This window comes from Scophthalmus maximus, chromosome 7, assembly GCF_022379125.1.
Source record: "Scophthalmus maximus strain ysfricsl-2021 chromosome 7, ASM2237912v1, whole genome shotgun sequence".
Taxonomy (NCBI): Eukaryota; Metazoa; Chordata; class Actinopteri; order Pleuronectiformes; family Scophthalmidae; genus Scophthalmus; species Scophthalmus maximus.
This window is the reverse complement of record NC_061521.1, coordinates 3,433,451-3,448,762: the sequence shown is the minus strand read 5'-3', so window position 1 is coordinate 3,448,762 and position 15,312 is coordinate 3,433,451. Positions and strand designations below refer to the sequence as shown.

General features: G+C 45.2%; 1 protein-coding gene across 5 annotated transcripts in view; it reads right to left on the bottom strand.

The window, feature by feature from the left end:
* The window catches only part of LOC118315733 (copine-8-like), a 58,313-nt gene that overhangs the window by 14,633 nt on the left and 28,368 nt on the right, over window positions 1–15,312 (bottom strand). For 2 of the 5 annotated variants that reach the window (XR_004794921.2, XM_035643253.2), the window contains exons 5-11: window positions 14,036–14,075; window positions 9,775–9,851; window positions 6,187–6,250; window positions 4,629–4,732; window positions 3,768–3,872; window positions 2,896–2,937; window positions 1,969–2,044 (exon numbers count right to left, since the gene is read on the bottom strand). Coding sequence is in view for 4 of the 5 variants with exons in the window: in XM_035643253.2 (XP_035499146.2) it covers window positions 1,969–2,044; window positions 2,896–2,937; window positions 3,768–3,872; window positions 4,629–4,732; window positions 6,187–6,250; window positions 9,775–9,851; window positions 14,036–14,075 (508 nt within the window). In the remaining variant the exon portion in view is untranslated. Of the gene's footprint in view, window positions 1–1,968; window positions 2,045–2,895; window positions 2,938–3,767; window positions 3,873–3,952; window positions 4,154–4,628; window positions 4,733–6,186; window positions 6,251–8,405; window positions 9,503–9,774; window positions 9,852–14,035; window positions 14,076–15,312 lie in introns of those variants that run through there. The other 3 variants (XM_035643255.2, XM_035643256.2, XM_035643257.2) reach the window with 3 other exon arrangements.

Genomic DNA, 15,312 nt, shown 5'->3' with positions numbered 1-15,312 from the left:
TTAAACACTCGGCCAGTTTCTTCTAGTACTTCTTGTTCAGATCTTGTTCGGCGATTTTCCCGAATCTGATTTTGCCTTCTCCGGTCGTTTTTTTTTGCTCAGTTTCTGAGGCAGGCAGTGCCAGGTACAAGCAGGCCTGTCCTTGAACTCAGCCCAAGTCTGGAACTCCGTCTCCGGCTTCTTTACCCAACTGCTCAACGTCGCCACCCTCGGTCCTCACCCTCTATTGCCCTGAATACTTTTAATTACAAAAACGGACAAACTGCCCCTGAACTGTCAGTCACGAGCTGCTGTCATGACGGGATGCAAGTAACCAATGGATGCACGTTATTGCGCGCCATCCAAGACTGTCTAGGTCTGCCCTTGAGTTGCAGGTGCAAAATGCGTTGAAAAGGTTTTCTTGAATTATTTATTACGTGTAATTAATGTGTCATTTATGTTTTTATTATTATATATCATTAAATATTGCACATCTTAGATGTTGCATAATGTTTAATCTCTTGCATTGCAAGTGGTGATTAGTATTGGACAAATAATGGGTTAGGTTTCGGGGGGGGGGGGGGGGTTGTCATGTACTGTAAACACCCTGGGGTTGGGGGCGCGCCGATCAAAAATCTTGCCTAGGGCGCCAACATTGCCAGGGCCGGCTCTGCTCTGACTTTAAACAAAGTCTAAACTAGACATCGGCCACCGAGCCTGTCAACATGCTGACGTCCCAGCCCAAGGGTACACAGTATTCAATAAAACATTATTGCAAAAGGGAACTGGGTGCTCGTGGGGCCTGACTCCTCCAATCTTCAAGCAAAGCCTTCATTTTGATCTCAACTTCAAACCTGTGAAGCTTCGTGACTGAGTCTGTCCACAGACAGACAGACAGACAGACAGACAGACAGACAGACAGACAGACAGACAGCTGCCAATGTACTCCAAACTGTCTCTCTGTGGCAGTTTCTCCTCCAGGACCACATTTTGCCATGACGACACCCTCAAGGCGTTCATGAGGCTGGGAAGAACAGACCAGCAGACAAATGGACGGAAGGTATAAGTGGACGGTGGCGCAGCGGGTAATCAAGTGGAGGATCCTTTTTTGCACCTCATTGTAAATGACCACATCAAGGTAATGGGATTGACAACCGACGTGGCAATTTGTAAAAGCAGTGGATCAGGCCATCGCCGGGTTCTGACGTGTATTGGTCCAAGCACAGAAAACGCAGGGAGCCCTGGGTTCATGAGGTTTGGCCGCAGATGGAGGAGAGAGAGGAGTTATGTTCACGTCGGCAATCATCCAATTTGTTCAACTTTGAGCACAAGCCGCTCTGAAATTTGTCAGTGCAGCAAGATAGCGAAGCGCTTGTGTTGGGATTCAAGATGGAAGAGAATTTAATACTGTGCATTCCTTCATCTTCCAGAACTTCACAATGACAAATGTGATGTTGTCATCATATATCAAGACAGAACTTCAAATGAACATATCAGAATCCAGATGCTGATATCAGGCCTGTTAGAATGACACAGTTGAATTCTTTGTTTTTTCCCTAATTGAAGCTTTGGCGATCGTTCACTTGAGAAGATTTTTCTCTCTCTCTCACATTCTGCCTTCACTCCTCTGTCTGTGAATTTTGTACGTCCACCCACCGCGAAACTCCCCAGTCACTGTCGAAGAGCATTTCATTTGTGAATTCTTACATCACCATATCTGGCTCATTAGATTCCTGCCTGTGTGCCTTGAGCCAGATGAGTTTCTGTTTTCCCACGTCTTCCCTCAGCTACTAACCACAATGTGTATTGTTAATCTGTTAATCTGTCTTTATTGAACTGCTGCTAATTCACGAGCACTGCAGACTCAACTCTCAGCACTAATAAGAAGAGTTTTGTTTTATTAAGATTTGAATTGCCATCAGGCTTCAAGTCTGGGAGAAACTTTGTGTGTGTGTGTGTGTGTGTGTGTGAGGGAGAGAAGGAAATCACCTCATAGATATGGAACTGTGACTGGCTTCTGGACATTTCTCTGTAGCTGGTGCTGAACTCGCCGATGAAGTCGTGGCTGTAACGGCGAACACAAACAGTCACATACCACTCTCATGAACTGTGTTATGGTGGTAAAGCAGCAAAAAAAAGAAGAAGAGAGGATCCAGTACAAAAGCCTGCTCAAGAATCTCAAATGTTATCCATCCCTTTTGTCGTGTGTTCACAGTGTGTGTTTAAGTGTTCCTCAAAGTGCAGGAGCGATCACGCAGTGTGACTAACAAGCTCCTTGGTTACCGGAGGCGTGGGCGCAGCATCTCATTTCATAATTTCATGGAGATAATCAGTGCAGAGGGAAATCAGGGTCAGGAATTAATGGGAGCTCGGGGCAAAATGTCCTTGAAATGTCAAAAACCGCCGGTGAAATTAACAATGAGGGGGCAAACTGTGCCCCTGAATGCCGGGAATCCGCGCGCTTCAAAAGACAAGCACTATCTTTATCCCCTCACTGACTGTACAGTATGAAGTGCTGCTCAAGCAGGATTAACAGTTCATGTGTGTTTGAAGCAGTATGGGGTGTTGTCAGATGCAGGGAGATCCGCGACTGTAATCCCCAGTGTCCTCGCTTTGCATACGTGCTCTGATAGTGATAAAAAATATCCGTGTCATCAGCAGAAAATGGTATAGCTTTAATTTTCACATTGGCATGAAGTAAAAATAAAAAAATAACAGTCTGGTCAACCCAATTTAAAGCTCATTAATTAATACATTTACTTTGCCCCGGGGACTTATTGCAAATGTGTGCGGGACACCCTTCACAGACGGATGTCAATAAAACGATAATATCTGTGCAGACACAGACGGATGGAGCATCGTATCATCCAAAGCATTGGTTTAAACAGCAGAGAAGAAAGAGCCTCGTTCCCTCACCCTCCATCTCTGTCCCAGTCATAGACCTCCACCTTAATGCTCCTGCAGGGAGAGAGAAGAAAAAAAGAGAAGAAAAAAACCAATTAGCCCCACTGATTTACAGTCTTTCTGCTTCAAAAGAAAAAGAGGCTGGCAGCCGGTCCGTGGAAGGCCGAGGTCCTGGGCGGACGAGCCTACGGAAAGGCAGAGCGTTTCCTCTTATTAAACGTCATTATCAGTATACCCTGGTGTAGCCCAGGCAAACAAGAAATAATGATAATAATAGTAATTATGAAGATGAAAAAATAAATGAAAGTAAGGGAAGCACATGCCACCGCCAAGGCTGCCCGGTCCTCTAAATCTGGATTGCATTAAGTCTCGTGTCAGAGGTCCGTTTATGACCTGCAAGTGTTTGTGTCATCCAGGGAAATCAATGCGGTTGTATGATTGCAGAGCTGCTTGTGCGATGGCGAAAATACTGGACACAATTCATTAAATTAGCATTTGATAATGTCCCCTTTTCAGACTTCTATCAGTGTTCTCAGAGGAATGTGAGATTCCTGGACCTTCCAGACGTGTTTACATGAAAGGTACTCTACCATGTCCGAACCTGCTGACATGGTAGAGGTTTTCTGTTTGTACTTTTAAAGAGAGTGAAGTAAAAAAAACTACAACACAACATTCTCTGAATTAACATCCCGTGTCACCGTTCTGCTACAGTATCTCCGGGTATGTGTCAAATGGATAATCAAATATTAGGCTTTAACTGCCGTTTCGCTGAGCACTTATCAAACTCGCGTTGTATAAATGATCTCCGCTCTCACTCTTCCTTCTGTTCCTGGGGTACGAATAATTGATCGGGGTTTAACTGTAAACACCGCCCCTCACTGTACCTGTCGTAGTCTCCGTTACACAGCGCCCTGACGGGGATCTTGAAAGCCTGCCACACTGGATCCAGGGTGTTCTTCACCACTTCAGTTTTGTGGCAGATGGTGAACCTGTAAAGAATTACGAAGCTGTCAACAGATGATGAACTCTACCTCTGAGCTAAAAACACTAAATCCTGTGATGTGCGCACCTCGCCACTTTGTTATTTATGGGGGTGTCCTGTTAAAACTCCTTCAAAAACGTCATCCTCCGATGAAATGGCTGTTTCCTGCTCTGAATTCCTGTTCTCTTTTCATACGGTGTAACCAGTGGGGCTCTCTGTTGCCGCGGCGTGCTGCTGTTACGCCCCGGGGCGGAACATTTAGGCTGCATCAGTTAATACCCAGCTGCACAAAGAGGGAATGTGTTAAGTGCGAGATGCCGAAGTCGACTTGAATAAAAGTATCTGGGGGGCAAAGAAACTGCGACCCCCGCCCCCACCCAGCTTTCCCTTAACTCCATCTTATCCGTCCTTTCTCGCTTCATCTTCCTCTCGTCGACGCCGGCCTATTATCTCTGCCCATCGCTCCCTCTGCTGCTTTCTCCTGTTGACGGCTGGACGGTATAAGTCACAAACTGTATACCGCACCGAGCGTTACGTAACCGCACAAAGGCAGTTTAGACCGTATATCCTGCGTATGAGAGCTTTTTGGAGCATGAAAAATCCTATATGCATTCCAGGCTTCTTTACGTCCTGAGTGTGTGTGCTGTTGTGTGTGTGTGTGTGTGTGTGTGTGTGTGTGTGTGTAAAACGTGGATAGCTGCTTTGGTTAATTGAGAAAATTGATGTCCGTGGATACCACGGGGGAAGCTGCACGGCAACTTACGATCCGTCCTCGTTACTGCGGTAGAAGACGAGGAAAGGGTCGGACTTTCCAAAGAAGTCTTTCTTGTCCAGCTTGTTGCCGCAAAACTGCAGCATCACTGACTCCTGATGGGAAGTAAAAAAAAAAATATATATATATTACACAACCCTAAACCACGACCCACCGCAATAAAAAACAAGTAATACCATTTTTTTTCGCAGTAGATGCTGTTTCTCCTCAAGTGTAAGATTCTGGAGAATAATGAAAAATAAAAGAAGTCTGACGCTTCTGATTTCAGTATTATCACCTGAATGTAGCACTGGCACCATTTCAATATCACATGAATATTAATGAAAAGGATAGAACACATTGTGTTTGTGTGAATCCCAGATCTTTTCATCGCCGAGTTCTGGGGGCTGATATTAATATTTGATATTCCCCTTCCCCAAAACTCGACGACTGAAATGAGATTATCAGGCCACAAACACACACTTGTATATTATTATCATGATATCATTTTATATCTACAAAGTGTTGAGAATTATTTTGGTACGATGCATTTCCTTGTGTCGTAGTTCTTAAAGCCGTTTCTTTAGTTTCCCTGCAGGTCTTTGGAAAGTGGATGTGAGCTTGTTTCATTTCAAAGAACAGAAGTGAAAGATGAACAAAAACAAGTTGGTCAAATTCTCTGATGGCTGTAATACATTCTGGCATATCGTCTATTGCCTGAAGAGAGATTGGCATTTCTGTCTCTTTTACAGTGGTTTCCTTTCGTTATTCTCGTCATAGTTTGATTCAAAATGACAGGAATGAAGGAATGAAATATGCTGTTATATATATATATATATACATAAATATATGTTTAGAAATTAATTGTAATATATTGCGAAGAGATGTATCTACAGTTGGCCAAAAAAATAAGGAATTTATTCATAGCTGTTTTCTGAACAGTGTCCAAATGTTTGTGGGGGGGTTTTTCTTCTTTTTCTTGGAGAGAAAGAGGGATTCGAGAGTCACAGTCTGGCTCGGCACAAGGTTCCGCCGCTGACATGGCAACCGTGTCAAACAGTCCGTTGGGGCTGGAACCGAGAACTGGTCCTCTTAAACAGGTCGACAAATTGCGCTGCAAACACGAGCTCAATCCTTTACGGACAGCCCACGGTACAAACTGACACATGATGACTTTGATGAACCCTTAAAGCAATGGCAGTGCCGAAATACGCAGAGGAGGAAAAGTGTTCGGAGAATGTGCGCATGTATCATGTGCGTACAGTAAAGGGGGTGAAGGTTACAGTTACCGTAGCCCTGTTATTGTGCTGTGTTATTGTAGACTGCCTGAGATTGACCTGGCAACCAATGCATTTAAAGTATTTAAAGCAAACTTTTATTGCAGCCAGATTTGTGTCAAATACGTCAGAGCTTTTCTCTCGAGCTATGTGCAGCACTAGATGGGTCCGACTCGTCGCTTCACAAGAGTCAAGGAACCTAAAGCTGCAGAGGGAGGTCTCCGAATGTCCGAAACATTTTTATTCAGGAACCTTCCACCAAGGGGGGGGGGGGGAACCAAACAAACTCTCACCCTGCAGTTGCTCAGCTCCTCTGCCCTCACTATGATGGTGCCACATTTCTTTCCTGGGATCCCGCTAGGAGAAAAAAGAAAAAGAAGAAGAGAAGAGCAGAATAGTTCCGTTCAAATTCCAGCGGCCACACACTTCACGAAATGGGTTTGTGACGGATGAGGCAACGGTCACAGAATCACAGTACGGGAGGTTTATGGGAGTCATGTTCTAAGTAACAAAATCATTAATGATTGATTCAATTATAAAGAATCTATATAAAACTATTCTAAACGACTATTACAAGTCATACAGTCTTTTATATTTTTGCTTCTTATTTCATCTCCTTCTAAATACACAACAATTTGCGCTGCCCTGTTTGCTGATACTGTACATTGTGCCACGAGCAAACGGTATTTGCACAGTCCCTTGAAAATGTGACCCTCTATTTATCTATTGCCTTTTTTTTTTATACATTGTACAATAGAAGCTCCTTGTGTACACTGAAGCGGTTCGTTTTTTTAATTCCGCCCACGTCACAGCATCCTTCATACAAGTCACATGATCACGCACTTCACTACGGTTGGAGCTTGGTGGTTGGGTGCTGAACCCATCTTGATCCACGATTGTAATCTAGTCCAATCGGAGGTGAAGTTATCCTGTGGTTTAATCATCAGTCAAGTGCTCAACGCTCGACCTGATTTCCTCTTCACCTCAGCCTCTCTCACGTTCCGTGGCCGCTCGGCTTCGTAAACTGTCAATTAAAAGCCTCGACGAAAGCCTTTTGAAGAAGAACATCAAAACAACGTGGCCACGCTCGGCGGCGACAACGTTCGTTTACATCCTGAGCTGCCGAAGCGCGACATTGTCATGATCCGCGGGGATCATGGACTGTTGAGTTGCGGAGGACTCGATGGTTTGTTTTGTTGGTGCCCCTGTTGTGCTTTTCCTGGTGTGTCGGTTGTATTGCGTTCCTGATCCCTTGTTGTTTCCTGTTTTATTTTGAAGTCCTTTTCCTTGTGTTGTTTCACTTCCTGTCCTGTGTCTTGCTTCTGGTGTCTTGTTTTTCCTGTGTCTCCTGCACCTGTTCCTATTGTGTCTCACCTGTGTTCAGTTTGCCCCGCCCACCTCGCGTGTAATTAGTCTCTGTGCTTCCCGTAGTCAGTGTTGGTTCGTCTGTTACACTCCCGGTCTGTTCCTGTTATTTTCTCTCGATGTATTGTGGTTATTCCCCCCCCCTCGGTCTGTTCCTGCGTTTTGCCCGAGTCCGTTCCCGTGATTTCTCCCCCCGGGCTCCAGTGTTTCACTTTTACTTGCTGCTACATGTTGTGGACACCCTTGTTTGGATTTTTAATTTTTTGTGTTATTATTAAATATACTTTTTCACCACCTCTGCGTTTGGGTCCTGCGTCCTGCAGAACGTGACAGATATTCAGCCAATAAGGCCAGGGGGGGAGGGCGAAACACTAAAAATAGACAAAAAGAATGCCACGGACCCCGGGGCCAGAGTCAGGGGGGGGGGAGAGAGAGATCTTTTCATTCGGCTTAGTACTGTCCAGTAATGGCAGAGAAGAGCCTACAATTACAATCGCATGTGTGGGAGAACTGACGGCAAGTTGACGCAAGGCTTTGACACCCCCCACCATCCATCTCCCCCACCCCACCCCCATTCTCCCTGTCACCTGAGACACACTGTCATCCTTTGATGCACAGGGAAGCATTCAGTGAGATTAATTCAGTGAGATTAATTCAGTGAGATGAATTTGCTTCGCGCGCACAGGGCCTGCTGGGTGACGGGGGCAGATGGGAGAGTGGCATAGAAAAAAAGAAGGGGGAGATGAGCAAAGAGGACGAAAATCAAAGAGGTGAGGGTTGGGGGTTCGAAATGAGCCTGAAAACTATCTGACTTCAAATTCGTAAACTTGCATAAGACAGAAATTGAATGAATTGTCTTGTTTGTTATTTCAAGTGTGCATATTGCAGTATATGTTGAGTGTTATATCTTAACCTGTCTGTCTGTCTGTATCTTATCACTATTCCTAGGTTTTCGCAGCCAATTTTGGATCTGCCAAAAGCTAACAGGGTACCTTTGGTTACTTATGAGAACGTTTTATGAAAATTGTTCAAAAGCAGAAACAAACCTAAGTTAATGACAGACTTCTGAGACACACATTGTGCTGTAAAATGTTCTCTGAGCCACTGACGAAAACACATCATGCAAAAATATGTGATCGACTCTCACAGTGGTTTTCTGTGCTGCGGGTTTGGAGCATATCGCCACACGTCAGTTGTCTTTTTTTGCTCCGTATTGGTGATCCGCCTACACATCGACCGAGCAGAGGAGACTCAAGATGTTGGAGGGTTGAAGGGAAGCCGAGTGAATGAAAAACACATACTGTCGTCGTACAAACGTACAGACACAAACAAGCACTACCGGATGAAGATTATGTAAAAATATCTAATAAAAGGATAAAAATAATACAGACATATACACACACAGTGAATGACTGCAGGCGGGGGGGTGATTACACAACTTGGCGACGGAGACACATTCTTACATCATATTTCTTAAGACATTCTTCACCAGATCCATTCAGCTGCACAGACTCACACACAGAAACAAACACACTGAAAGAGACAGACAGACAGACAGACGGTCATGGATGTAGATGTCAGTACAGTCACTAGCTTCCATCTTAGACACACACACACACACACACACACACACACACACACATAGACGCTGGACACCACTGCAGGACAGGGGGACGAGGAGAGGGTCAGACTACTGATGGCCCGTTGCCCCGGGAGGGGAACATAAGCAACAACAAATTGTTCCCTTCGGTGAGCTGAGGAGGCTGCCGCAGCTCAGCTCCGTCAGAGGACAGTTAAAGTTACAGTGCAGCTGAGATACCGCACGGCACCGCAACCCACCGCATCAACGAGGCAGGGCAAAGGAGTGGACTATTGAGGAGCTTTTCATGGACGCGTTGGTTGGAATGATGAGTATGCAGTTGTTAATATTAGTAGCAGTTTTTTTTTCATTGTGTCTTCTTCCAGGCTTCGTTGATCTCATGCAGGTCTTTGAACCAGTATTCTTCCATTTTTTTGGCATTTGACTGTTTATCTTTGTGTTGTTTTATCAGTATTACAGTAGTTTAGCCCTCAAAGGATATTATAAAATTTGAATTGGCCCTTAGGAAAAAGGTTCCCCTTCCACTGCATTTAGGAGACAGCCCTAATATCCGTCCTGAGCGCACCAGAGGAGGTGTGTTCACAGTCTGTCATTAGGGCCCGCTGCCGCTTAACTATCCATTTTCCGCTTAGCTGACGGATAAAAAGCGTACGCTTTCATCAGCATCTTCCTCGCCATCTGAAAGGGGATAGAAATCTATAAATAAAAATCAAAGCACGAGCCCAAGCAGCTTCTCAATGGCACCCTTATATGGTCTCCGCCCAATTAGGGTAATTCAATGCGAGCCTCTTGCACCTTCGCATTCAGTTATTAGTGTCTCATTAAAATAGCAGATGACATATTGTGTGAGTGTGTTTGTTGGTGCTTGTGTGTGTGTGTGTGTGTGTGTGCGCGCATGGTAACGTGCGCTACTTACATCAAGGGTTTTTCCAAGCGGCTTCCGAGGGAACCGACGATTTCCCCCAGTGTGCAGAAGGCCTGTCCCAGGAAATCCTGCGTGTGTGAAAAGCAAACGAGTAAAACGCACGGGACAGAAATACAGAGCAAAACGGAGCAGGACTGTGAGTCGCAGAGAGGCTAACATTCATTCAAGAGTTTCTTCACAGGGTCCGCTGCTGCAAACACACCATGCTGAATAAAGTCTCCCAGTGTGGAGATGACTGTTTCTCCAAAGTCCCTCTCAGCACACCATTTTTTCTCACCCACCGCTTTACTCACCGTCGTACTGCAACTTGGAGCTGCAATGACGCGCGGATTAAGCCGTCAGTCCGTGGGAAGAAGGTTCATTGGCAAGTGTTTTGACATTTTTTCTCAAGCAAACACACAGCCTAACATTCTCGAACGTGACGACGGCATTCAATCTGTCCGCTGTGATTGAAAAACAGGACGTCCTTGGGTTGCGGTCGAATAAGACAATCAGGTTGCCGTCTCTCCGAGAAGTCATAAAGGAATTTTTTTTTCTCCGCCGTTTCCCAGCATTTTTTTTTAAATAAACAAAAGATTTATTGATTGCTCAAGGTGACGACGGGCAGATGACTGTCACTTTTTCATGGCAATACCTATGTCAATCCAGTTATGTGATTGGCTTTTGCTTCAGTTAGAATGAGGGATAAGCCATGTTAGAGAGAAAAAAAAGGCATATGTGCACATAATCCGAGCACCAGAGAGGTATACAGAACACATAAAGAAGGGATAGAAAAAACAGCTATTTCTTCTGAGAGTCCATTCCATTGAAGTGTTGTAAAGTTGAATGTCACATTCCCCCCCCCCGACCATCCTCCCTCCTGTGTTCCATGTATATTATGCACATTGACATCCAAGCGCAGCGTGCAGAGCGACCCGTGTCCTCGTTGATCACTGAAGGGTGACCACGAGAGAGGAGTCAGTTCGGGCAGGAGGAGCCTTTGGCCATGAAAAAAAAAAAAAAAAAAAAAGAGCAGAGAAAGGGGAAGGTGTAAAATAAAAAATAGAACAGACCTGGACTGGTTGTTCACACACTGATACCGCCGTCTCTCCGACCAGATTGTGCACGGATGTGTGCGTGAGCAGGCGCGTGCGTGCGTGCGTGCGTGTTAACGCGCTTGGCAGATGAGCCGCGTTGGAGTCTGGCGGGCTGAAAGCTGCTCCAAAGATATTAGCCAGTGCTGACCAAATTTCTCCCGCAGCCACGGCCTCGGGAACAAGACAAGAATAAAAACCCCGCTGGTCCTCCATGAGGCGCTCGCCATGCGCCGCATAAAAATCCACGGCTAGAGGCTCGGGGCGCCACGCAGGAACAGGCCCAGTGGTGGCAGTGAGAAAAACGGTTGGGAGCGTACCTCCAAGTGAAGGAGATCGCAGCTGAATTCCAGCTCGTACTACATCCCGTCTTCTGGTTCCTCCGCTCAATAGGCCTCTGATATGGAACATCCACGGACAAGCGTCTACGCCTTTGTCCATGGAGTACCGCCGACCGACCCTATTGTCAGACATGAGAAGACCACACTGGCACTTTCCGCCTTGCTCCATAAAGAGCATGCTGCCCCTGCATTGGCTCTGAACCCTGACAACAGAATCATCATAGTTTTGTCCAGCACGAATGTAACTCCTAGGATACTGGACTGCCTTCCTCCAGTCAAACCAAAGAGAAATTCCAAAAGGTAAATAGTCAACTGTAGTTCTGACATAAATTTCAAAAAATAAGGAATTCAAAGACAGAATGAAGTCTCTTGCAAGTTTCCAGAGGATGTAAATGTAACTACTGTAATCTTCAGTGGAAAGTCTTACAGATAGTAGTCCATTGGGAAGCCTGCAGCTGTTAAATGTTGTTGATATGATAAAAAACATCTCGGTTTGCCGTTTAACCCACCGGTTCCTTGGACCTGGGAGCTCAGAGAATGAAGCAGTTTCTGCTGCCGTCGCCGCCGGGTGCGTGCAGCACACCCACGAGTTGTGAGGGAGCCGTGTGTGTTTTCAAGGAGAAACGTCTCCAAAGTAGGGTTTTTTTTAACGCAAACACACGCAAGAAGTGACGCGGCAAAATATGCGATGCAAGTGGGGAAATATGCGATGCACGCGCCAAAAAACAGGAAATGCCAAAGAGAAACCGTAGTCAATATTTTGCGGGGTACTCTTCTGTCGACAGGTCAGAAACGGGAGGTCGTTTGAGCGGACGCTCTCTGTGTTGTGCGGACGGAGAGAAATAACTCGACGCGTTTGTATGTGGCTCCCGCAATAAATCCAGCTCGAGGCTACGCTCATCATCCGTAAGATATCAGATATTTAGCCTGTTAGATATCTGAAAAACCTCGGCGAGGCCTCGGCGAGTCACTTTGATCGTGCCGTTTTTTAGTCCACACGTGGCGATCGAGTGCCGACTTGCCGCAGCCTCCAGGACTCGTCGGCGAGCTGAAAATCGGGGCTACAAAATCGCGTAGTGTGAACTCTATGGTTTCGATCCTCGCTTCCCCCAGTCTGCATTGCAAAGGTGTGCTCGGGCAGGACACTTAGCGGCGCTGTATGAATGTGACATCGACATCATAGAAAAGCTCGGTATAAATACAGTCCATTTACCATCTGAGATTGAAAGTTTGGAGTATAATCCGGACACCAATTGTTGTGTGAGAACACACAGCCGGTCTGCAAAGACAGAAGCTTTCTCCCCCCAATGCTTTATTTGCTCATCATCAAATTCAAAATGAAGAATTTGAAATGTATTTGTTGTGTGACGAGCGTTTGTCAGCGTGAAAAGGCAGCCTCAGCTTCATCTAATATGAGTACAGGACTCCCGGCCCTTAATTAGGTTTCACTGTATACTCTGTTTCTGCACATCTCCCCCGCAGCCATATCCGCACAAGGTATGCAAAACCATATGGCACGGCAGAAAACATCTGCTGTGATGGGATGAAAGGAGTCATCCTCAAACGCTGGCACCGAAGCTGTCAAGGGAGATACTGTACTTGTGAGCGCCGTGTCTCCAGTTTTTCTGTTATTTATAGCCATGTGACTGGGGTTGGACTTTGCCCGAACAATGGAGCCGTCGCCGTGTGCCAGATCTGCGATCCCACACATCCACGGCGACGACAGAGCGCATCCAAGCGTCCCCCCGTCTTCATGCAGAGAGTGAGTCGCTGTGTTCACACTGCTCGGTGCTCACAGTAGAAGCCCGGGGGGCACTCTGGGCTCGGATCTGAGGAAAAGAACTCTTGCCTGCAGTTGGCAATGAGTCTGAGGCGGGGTAATAGTGAAGGGGCCGGGGGTGGAGACGGAGCCCCGGTTATAGACAGAAGTGGAGCAGGGCACTGCTGAATATTCCGTTTGAAAGGAACGTGAAGGACGGGGCTGTACGGCTGGGAAATCTGAACGAACAGATTTCACATCAAGACGGAGGAAGAGCTTTGTAGTGGGTGATCACCCGCCCCCTGCAAAAAAACTAAAAATCCTATTACTATCTTTTTGACACACAATCATGAATTGGGATCTTTTTTCCCAATTTCTAAACTTTACTGTTGAGAATATCCAGACTTGAACAAGTCTGTGGACTTATCTTTTTTGAAATAGGTCCAAAAAAACCCCCATTGTAGAACATTGTTTTCAGAATAACATTGTGCAAAGGTGTCTTCAATCTCTCGTTGTCCACAGCTTTGACTGGCACCATCATCCTTAGAAAGAATGTGATCGCATCCGTCATCTCTTTCCATCGTCTTCTGTTCCTGAGTTTAGTGAAACACTCGACTGTAAGCATGTACGTTTGGATGCTTCCTGGGAAGGCGGTCGAAAAGATTTTTTTTACGTATTAGCCCAAACGTACGCCACAGTCACGTTGAATCCTTTTTTTCGGGCATGACGACGGCTCACGTTGAATTGTTTTTCAAATACATCCCGCAACCTTTGGCACATTTATCAGTGCACTGATTTCATAATAACTGCATATCAATTGCCTTAGTATTTCTGTGCCTTCCGTTTCTTACCTTATCGTCCATTGCTCTACCAGGGCAGAATATCCACGGTATGGGTCAGAAAAAGCCCCATTAAAAGCCGTCACAATTGCTTTTGTTCCCGTCACGGGACATTTTTGCCTTTGACATTCCGATTCAAATCACGCTGCCATTGTACGGGGAGAGTAAACATTGGGCTGCATAATGCCGCCGTGAGTGCTTGACTGATTGTTGAATGGCCGAGGTGAAGGAGACACTCACATGCTTGGAGAGGTTGTCGCTCTTGCAGTCCAAATCATACCTGCAGAGGAGAGAGAGAAGAGAAGACACGTCGGAATGGGAGGCTGCAAGGCCTGAGCACCAGGTCTGTGAATGAAACACACATCGGTAGTCTACGACAAGAGCTTCTCTGCCTCATCACCGGCCATCAGCGGCAGGCATTCCTCCACAAATCACTGCAAAGAAGCTGTTTAACGTTAAAGTGGGCCTGTGATCACAGCAACCAAAGGCTTTACTGATCTGATTTCACGCATGGTGGTACAACAGCGTCAGTGGCCTCGGTATCATTAATGACACGTGAACATCTCTCTGTGAGCATCACAGCATCGTTTTCATTCTCCAATGTTCCACTCTCCAAGCGTAGATGTGTAAGTGGCAGTTGTTCATACGCAATGGAAATACATTTATAGTTTAAATTGAGCATATCAGAGAAAAGACAGATGGGATAATTATGGAGATCTATCACTGAAAATAAGAGATTGAAAATACGGCATATGGCATTATAATGAGAAAATCAAAGTGGGGAGACAAAATTAAAACAGCACAACCAGAACTACATATAATATATATCCCACAAATTATTCTTGTTTTGTCAAAACCTGAGGTGCTTACCAAATCCCAACCTCTCCCTTTTCACTTTCATCACCCCTTTACTTTTCCTGGTGTTTAAGGTTTTCATATCAAAATATTTAGGCCCAGTATCTTATTGAAATGTTGGTATTGTGACAACACTGTTTTTAATTTTTTTATTAATCAGTTTATTATTTACTTCATAATTTGTCACAATATTGTGAAAATTCCCAATGACATTTCCCAAGACACTCAGTATACTGTCATATATTACACACAAATCTATCAAACCTGATAATTTAATAAGCTGTAAGCAGATTGTTTTCGGTTTATTTCTTGAAAAATTACAAAAAACTGATTCATTGCGTGTCAAAAACGGTGCAGATCAATTTGTCTTCCTCATTAATCAATAAATGGTTTACAGTTTCATTTGGAAAGCTTTAACATTGTAAATGACCAGCGTAAGGGGGAATATATTGGCAGAAATGAATTATTCGCCATTATGTCTTCATTAATGTATTTTCACCTAAAAGAAGAAACCAATTTGTTTTCATATTGGGTTAGAATGACCCCCTTCATATCTATATAGGGATCGGGTCTGGAAAACTCTATTCTTTCTAACTACTTGTTGTCTTAAGACAAAACCACTGACACTGACTCAAGTGACATCATTTGAGGCAATTCATGAA